Source organism: Phoenix dactylifera, chromosome 5 (genome assembly GCF_051530095.1).
Source record: "Phoenix dactylifera cultivar Ajwa chromosome 5, Ajwa_hap1_PhDact_Kaust_v1.1, whole genome shotgun sequence".
NCBI classification, from domain to species: domain Eukaryota; kingdom Viridiplantae; phylum Streptophyta; class Magnoliopsida; order Arecales; family Arecaceae; genus Phoenix; species Phoenix dactylifera.
In genome coordinates, this window is record NC_143194.1 from 22,890,001 (window position 1) to 22,898,902 (window position 8,902).

The 8,902-nt window shown below is 39.0% G+C and overlaps 1 protein-coding gene across 25 annotated transcripts in view; it reads right to left on the reverse strand.

Annotated features, from left to right (window-relative positions):
• LOC103711005 (protein ALTERED SEED GERMINATION 2-like) overlaps window positions 1-8,388 on the reverse strand; it is a 49,706-nt gene extending 41,318 nt beyond the window's left edge. For 15 of the 25 annotated variants that reach the window (XR_003386467.4, XR_015987142.2, XR_003386468.4 and 12 more), the window contains exon 1: window positions 7,906-8,268. Coding sequence is in view for 6 of the 25 variants with exons in the window: in XM_008796966.5 (XP_008795188.2) it covers window positions 7,906-7,977 (72 nt within the window). In the remaining 19 variants the exon portion in view is untranslated. Of the gene's footprint in view, window positions 1-7,905 lie in introns of all 25 variants that reach the window. The other 10 variants (XR_015987140.2, XR_015987149.2, XR_015987150.2 and 7 more) reach the window with 3 other exon arrangements.
• Window positions 8,389-8,902: the final 514 nt, after the last annotated feature.

Here is an 8,902-nt window from a genome sequence, read left to right on the forward strand (position 1 = left end):
ACTACTAAAATAAGGTTGATGTCCTCAAAAGCAGTTAGTATGCTGACAAATGTATCAGCAACTGCTACAAAGCCCATAGAGGTAGCCAAGGTGTGGTTTGAAGGACATTCATATAAAGAATCCAAATTTTACATTGCTTGAAAGAAGTAGAAATTTTAACAGAAAAGTTCAGCATTACAGTGGAAAAGTGCTACTTGCATTTAAATTCCTTGCCATAAAAGCTAAAATATTTCTATCACATGAATGATCCAATGGAAAGAGAAGAAAGCAATAATAAATCAGAAAAAGAAAAAAAGAAAGTAGGAAGAGCATACACACACACACGCAAGGATACTTATCCATATAGTGACAATATATATGCACATATATATATATATATATATAGAGAGAGAGAGAGAGAGACTTATCCACAAAGTGATAATATATATGCACATACATGAAAACATATAAAGATGCACATACATTCCCATAAATGAAATCCAGTGCAAAGAGAAGAAAGCAACAATAAATCAGGAAGAGAAAAAAAAAGTAGGAAGAGCATTATATAATATATAAATAGTTAGATTTGGCTACACTTGAGTGGATCTTCACTCAAATCCAGTCAATTCTAGATTGGATGATGGGAGTCCCACGTTGATGATACTAGCCGTTGGATGTATTCTACTACCTCTAAACTGCTTACACACAAAAATCATGTGATTTGGAGACCCCTGGCCTATGCATCAAGTGGTCAAAAAAAATGGTTAGTGTAAATCATGGTCTGCCAAACCGGTCCGGCTTGGAACCGATACCCGAACAGCGTGGATACCGGTTCAGCTATTTTCGGATTCGTACCGCCCGGTACGCATGCGTATCGGCTGCGTACCGATCTTGTACCGGCCCATATCGGTGCGAACTGGCCGGTCGGACCGGTACCTTTTTTTTTTAACCACAGCGTGCGCGCTGTGGTGTGAGAGCGCGTGGCCCGAAACCCTCGAGGAAAAGCACCCCTCATGGGCTTGGGGCCGCGCACCCGCGCGCGGCGCGATTCGGCGCGCTAGGAACCACCCCATGCGCGGTTCCCCCACGCACTTCATAAGTGCACTTCATTAATGCCACTCTGTGGCCAGCCTGGCGTGTCCCAAAAAAAAAAAATTCCGCCGGTTTCCGCCCCACGTGGTTCCACCGCGCACGGGCGCGATTTCGTGCGCTGGGAACCGCCCCGCGCAGGGCAGCGCGCCTGCGGGCTGCCCCACGCACTTCATAAATGCCACTCTGTAGCCAGCCTGGCGCATCCACGCGCAAACGCGAACCTAAAAAGAAAAAAATTCCGCACGCGGACGGAACCAAAAAAAAAAGATAAAGCAGAAGACTAGTTCGTACCGGACCGGTTTTGGTACGAACTGGTCTCGAACCGGTCTGATAGGCGAACGATACGTCTACCGGTACCGGTTCAGCATACCTTCGTGTAAATAACATAAAACTATATTTTTTTTATCACTTAATGCATAAGCTTGGGATCTCCAAATCATATGAGTTTTGGTGTATAAGCTATTTTGAGATAGTAGGTTACAGCCAATGGCTCGAACCAATGATGTGAGACTCCCATCATTCTAACGTAGACCTAACCAGATCCAAGTGGTATATATGTGCATGCAGTGATATACATATACATATACATATACATATATATATATATATGCATGTGCGCGCATGTAAATGTGGGCGTGAATGTGGATGAGTGTGCATGTTTTGGTGTCTCTACAAGCCCATGCACATGTGCATCAGCACATATTATGTACCTGGGCGCTTGTGAACATGTTATGTAAGCATATAAGTATACACATATATGTAAAAAGGGCATCCTGGTGCATGAGGATCCAACTATTTGGGATCAATTTATGAATCTTCATGGTGTGGTTTAGGTCTAAATTAGGTTTGGTTAATTTTCTAGTTTTATCACATCTTAAGGAGTAGGTTGAGTATTTTTATTTTATTGAAATTTTCGTACTAATTTTCAGAGATATTTTTCTAGTAGGTTTTTGAGTCCTATCATGAGTAGAGTTATAATCTAAAAGTCCTACTTTAGGTCTAGGTTAGTTTAGGAAAGTTTTAAATTCTTTGGAATTGTATTTTGGAAAGTTTTTTTTTATGTGAGACCCAGTGAAGTTACGAATTTACTATTTTCTTCTATTTAGGAAAGTGAATAAATTCAACATGATGCAGTTTTTGGCTGAACATGAGTTCTATCTTGAGTCAAAAAGTGTTAAGAGTCTTGGTTCCATTATAGATAAGTCAAGAGTCCTTTTCCAAATAGGAAACATTGTTTTTAGGGTTGTTTGAGTGTCTATGGATGCGCGTCCTTGGGAGTGCTGAGTTATGTATGATTTATGTATATTACTGAATGAAGTTGCACCTTTGCAGAGATTTTACTCTACCATTATCTGTCCTCTTTATATTCTTCTTCTCCTCTATTCAAACCCTTCTTCTGCTTTTCTTTCCTTCTACTTTCTCATAGTTTTAGCTGTGGAAAAGGAAAAACACTCAGATCTAATCAGATCTGAAATTTGTTCTCTCATATCAATACTATTTACAGCCCAAGCTCCAAGGTGTTGCATCACTTCATTTGGCAATCAATGAAGGGTTAACCCTATGGTTACCACAAATAACTCTGATGTTATACTTCAATTCAAGGTCTCAATCTTTCAACAAAAGATCTAAGTAACTTTCTTTACATGAGATTACACGGTTATTTAGTTTTGCATCATTTTGCCCTTAATTAGGGCAGCTCTCGCAACTTTTATAATATACTCATTCCTCACTCTGTTCTTTCTGGTTTGACCACACATTCTTCTCAATATTCACAATTATGCTACATTCAAGTTTCTCTGTCAGACATTATTCATTTCCCAACAACTGAAGTCATACAACGACTTCGACCTTATTACCATTCTATCAGATTTATTCATAAGTGTTGAGGTTTGCCTCAATCACTTAAACACTCAAAAGCGCCACCACACTCCATCCATTTATCGATAATTCTATTCAAAATGTCTTCATTTATCTCTCCATTCCTCAGCATAATAGTCCTCATTAATGAAATCAATCACCCTATGGTATCTCGTGTAAACCAATCTTGAGATGTCATCTTCATTCCCTTTTTTGCAAAAACTGCATTCTGCAGATTGTGTTTTTGTTGTGCTGATTTCCAAGTCCTCAGCCACTAATATTTTCCTCTATAAAACCAATTTAGCATGTAACCTTGTTATTCTCTCATATTAACATTGTATCAAATGCAACTAGCACACACTATGATACATCCTTCTATACATAAATATCTAGTTTGTCTATGATAAGTGCAACAAGATAAGGTTTAGTGTTGATCCTTCGTGTAAGCCCACTATATTTGGAAATACACTTGTCAGGCCATAATTACTAATGTTCATTAGAGCTCCAACATACATGTCCTTAATATCAACATACAAATTGTCTAAATATCAATGTACCAGTTAAGCAAACCATCCCTTCCGAGTTTTTAAGGCCCACTTAATTAACTCTCTTGGTTTCTTAGGATGGCCTCCAATATCTCTTACACCTGTCTATGTATACATGGGTATAGTTATAATAGAAACGAGGTGGAATGAGATATGTAAAAATTCACTGCAAATTACCTATTGCCCTTTTTTTATTCCCATGCATTTGAAAAATAATAAGGGCATTCTTGTAATTTGACTAAGCATTAAAAGTGTCATCATTTACCATGTGATTAACATTTTCAGGTGTACCTAATCCTCAAATTGTCCTTATCCCTTTTTTAAAGACATAGGAACAAAGGCATGCTATTTCCACCCCACTTACATTATAATTCCACTGTATAGTATGTGTGCATGTACATATGTATTATATGTATATGTTGTAATCTTTACCATCCCCCATCCTCATCCCCATTATTTTGGGGTCATATCTAGTAGTCAGAGTTAGCCTCGATTTGGTACCGCTCTGGTGGCCCACATTTTACAATGTTTTGCCCTAGATGTCCGGTCAACTGCGAGATCTCAACACATTTTGGGAAGTGCAATGCAATGTTGATGAAGAGATTCTTGGAAACTTTGCTTCTCGATATGCAGGTTCACAAGAGATTTTAGGATTTATTGACTAATGCAAAACATGAATTTAACCGCCATAGACATGGCAATGCCTTACCAACACATGGCACTAGTACAACAACCATGCCAATGCATGCCAAGTGTGTCAAGAACCAACACAGCATGCCACAAACCGCGCCAATGCCAAGTGGGCAAGCAACTATCACATGATACCTCAATACACGGTCTTAAGAATACTTGTTTACAATATGCCTTATGCAGCCCTCATAGATTATTTTCCATTGGTGAACACTTTTAAAAATTAAGCCTGTCTGAAAAAAAAAATTGCCAAAAGTGGAACTTCTAATGACTTGATGTAGAGCAAGTATTGATTGTTAAAAGGTAATGCAGAATGAGACTTGACAGACAAGACTTTCTTCCATCAAGGTAAAGAAGCAGAGAATCATATTTCTTTCTTCACAAAAATGCCAATGGATTAACATCAAGCCAATTAAATCATGATTGTTCAGAGATGAAGTACGGAAGGGCCATAAGTTTCATGAAGAGATGTCAAATATCAAAAATAATTTCAGCTAAAAGAAGAATTAGAGACAACTAGGAATATTTAAGGTCTCAAGCTATTGAGTCTTGGAGCTTGGAGAAGAATTTTGGAGAGAATTAGTTTAAGGCTTTGTAAACAGAATGACTAGGAAGGGAGGTTTAAATCTTGCTTGTTTGATTGGATTGAACTTCTAAGCAATATTATAGACACGTACGAGAATTCTTAATGATGTAGATGCCTTGGTGAGATGAACTACAGTGAATTTCAAGTTTCATCACCCTTATCCTTAAAATGGAGGTATAAAAGAACATGAAATACTATTGACCAATTACTATTTGAATCAGGTGTATATGATTGATACAACGGCCTTGAATTGTTTGGTTGAAACTCATAATTTGCCTTTAAGGGAATAATAACAAATCATTCTATAAACAGAAAGATTTCCCATTGTAATTTAAACGAAACAGTTCATCTCTAAAAGGAAGCATCATACTCCCATACTTAATTGTATTTTGTTAAAAGCTACCCTCAGGCCCATAAACAAAATAATCTTTCATCACAACCTAAAAGGGATAACCTACTGATAAATATTCTCCATTATATTCCATATATCTTCCCTTAAAAGTGCCCCTCAAGTTCATTTACGAATTCAACACCAATTGAAGATTATAACTTACAAAAATGGAGTTAAGAAAATGGAATTAAAGTGACCCCACTAGCCAAACTAAAAGGTTGTTGTACAAGATGCCTTTGAAAGTTGAACAGATAAAGTGGGCAGCCCTTCTGTAACAACTTTTAGGTCAAAGCATGATTAGACATTAATTTGACAACAAATAGATAGGAAACAGTTAACCAACCTAATCACATAAGTTTGGCATGCCTTCTGACCAACAATTCAGGCCCACCATCTATAAAGAATTGTCAACTCCTAGGATGCTATTTTGTCATAGAAATATCATATGTGAGAAACAGTTTTATTTAGCATAAAAATATCATATGCACAAGAGCGCATAGTTTTCTTCGGGTTTGATAGTTAAAAGTCACATGAATGTGCTGCATCATAGTCAACAACTATATATCCAACATGACAACAAATCCATAATTGATGATTGCATCTATTATATGGATCTACCTGTTTGGTGAATAAACACTTGAACTAGCCACATCAAATTACAATAACATTAGAAAAACCATCTATAGAAGTAAGGCCAGGATTGACAAACTATCACATACAAAATGAAAAACAAAACTATTAGGTCCTATTTGGCACCATTTCTTTTCTTGTTATTGTTTCTCAACAAAATAGTCAAAGTCCATATGGAGAATGACATGAAGACAGCGTTTTGCACCAATCTTCCACCGCTCCTTCAATCTCACTAGTTTTCAAAAGCACTAGATACTTGCTTCCAACGCCTCTGAAGGTTTTTCAAAAAGCAGTTTGAAAAACCGAAAAGACTCAACGTACATGGGATGATATAGTCTCAAGGCTCCATCTTGTATATAGTTTATGTTTTTTGTTGTTTCCGTGTTTTCCATCCAAAGCCATGTTCAGGCTTGAATTTTCAGTCGAGTTATGCACTAGGACTGCCAAACAAAAAGATTCCACCTAGGTGTGATAGAAAACCTAATCTAACTCCAAACCACCACACTTGATTGCTTGAGCCTTGGCTTTTCTTCAATACTCACGACCATCACTCAACTCTAGAAATGGAGGATGGGTGATAGTCTTGGAGATAGAATTGTTCACGTAAACAGTAATCCGACCCGAGTTACTATTCACGGAACAGTAATGAACGGTTGGATAGAAGACAAGGACAAGTGGAAAAAAGATAAGGGCTGTTAGGAAAGTTGTTGGATACGGATTAGTGAAGAAGTTATAGGAACTATTTTGAAGAATTTTTAGGAAAATTGTTACAGCTGTTTTTGGGCCTATAAAAGGAAAAAACAGCAGCCATTATTAAAAAAAAAAATACTAAAAAGGTGAGTGCCACTATGGGCAAAGCCTGAGAAATCCTTTTCCTTCCACTTTCATCTTACTTCTTGACCTTTTTTTTTGCAGCCACCTTCTCAACCGCGTCATCCTTCGTCTCGATGCCTTGGTGGAGCGCGGCCTGAAGATTCTCAAATTGGAGGGATCAAACTCGCAAAGGTAATTATCCGATTAGTTCTATTATTATCTTTTACGCAGCCCTCGTTTCTTCATCTAGCAATCATTATCTCTACCCATCATCATTACCATTGTTGTTGTCATCTATCATATCCTTGGAACCCAAGTTTACTGGCAATATTTTTTATATTCTGTTGTACTTATTTTCAGTTTGCTATATAAGTTATATTTCATTGATTAGGCTACATTAATAAGATATCTATCATGTTCTATTTTGTACTCACATACCTCTATGGTGATCTTTTGGGATGAAGAGCATTTGCTGAAATATCTAATCAATCGAACCATAATTGACCATTATGAAATCAATCTACACCTGTAGTAATCGATTATAGATTGCACCATAGGCCCAGTCCAGTTCGGTTTTCTTCTTTGGGCTTTTTTTAAACAAAAACAGAAAATGAAAGCAATACCAACCAGGCCCCTAGGTATCTAGATAATACTGTATGTTGCTTCTATTTGAGAACTTTTCCTTTCTTCCATGAAACACCTTCATTCCCACAACCCCTTCCACTCTAATTCATCGTATTCCCCTGTGACTAGTTTCAACCATATAATTATCTATAATAGAGATCAAACACTCCATGTACAAGAATATCCATAAAAGCCTCGGCTTTAAAAAACCACCAAGAACCCCTCCAACTGTATAACATCTCAGTTTTCAACCGTACAGCCAGTCCGATTTTAAATCTTCAATGCGGGCAAACATTTATAAACCTCTAAAACTGAACATAGAAAGAGTAATCACATGCCAAGAACTGAAAATTACAAGCTTCGTAGACTCTCTTGACTCAGACGCATGTCTGATATTCGAAGAATCGTCGAAAAGGACCCGATTTTCTCATTGCTCTGCTCATCAGATATCAGAAAACCAAGCAATCTAGAACTAAAGGTTGCGCATTAACAAAAAGAACCGGAATTCAACTAATTCAAGAAGCAAGGAAGCCATCAGCTCGAAAAAGAACCATCAAACAACAATAAAATCCAACAAAGAGATAGGAAAGAAAAACGTAGAACAAGAATAAAAAGCGCTAAAGAAAAAGAAACAACAGAAGAATTCTTGGATGCTGCAGAGTGGAATAAGGTGGGATTGGGAGAAGGGAGGGAAATACCGGGAGGGATTCGATCCTCCGGCTCTCCACAAGATTGGCGACGTTGTCGTCGGGGAAGCTCCAAGACTCCATCGGCGCAGCGAAGCGAGGGACCGAGAGTGGAAAGGAGAAGAATCACTAACCCTAGTTCTTCCTCCCTCCCTCTTCCAAAAAAGAGAGAGAGTGGCTTCTTCTTTCGCTTTCTTTCTATAAAAAAAAATCTTTTAGTTTTAGGTCGGTTTGTGCGCGGTGGGAAGCAGAGGAGAGGAGAAGAGAAGAGGAAAGAAGAGCGCAGGGAACGATCACCTGCTCGTCTCCGTTTTTAAGTTTGCATCGCCCCCTCCGGGGTTCTACCTTCCAGTAGGTACGAAGAAGCCCCAGCCCACCGGATCGGATAGAAGGCCCATAGTTGATAATCTTTCCAGGGCAAGTGGCACGAACTATGTATTAATGTGGGCCCGGCCACAGGATTGATTGCTCGGGCTTTGTTGGTATGCCCGCTTTAGGACCGGATTCGTTTTTGGATACAAATATTATAACCGGATCCAGACGCAGTCTGGAACCTGCCGAGCAAAGCCCGGCGGGTCCAGATGCGCTCTCAACTGTCGTGCCTTCCATGTCCGAACGGGTGGTGGGCGAGGATGATTCGGCCGAGGGTTCATCCGGAGGAGGAGGTCGCATGCCCCCCGGGCCGGGCGACGAGAGTTGCTCGGTTGCTCCTGGGATAGGATGGCACAAGGAAGGGCTCGGCAAGTGGCGTGGACAAACCACAAGATCTGTGATAATGAGATCGAAAATCTCCAGCGGTACTTCATGAAAGTCACTACCAAAAAACACGCTTATAGTGACGGAAAATTAGTGACGGACCGTTATCAGTCACTATTTATGACTGATTAGTGACCGACAGAAATTTGGTCACCGTGGTGTAAACTTAGTGACCGATTAGTGACAGATCGGTCACAAAATACGCAGGTAGAATGGGCGCCAAAACTTAGTAACCATCATAGTGACGGATATC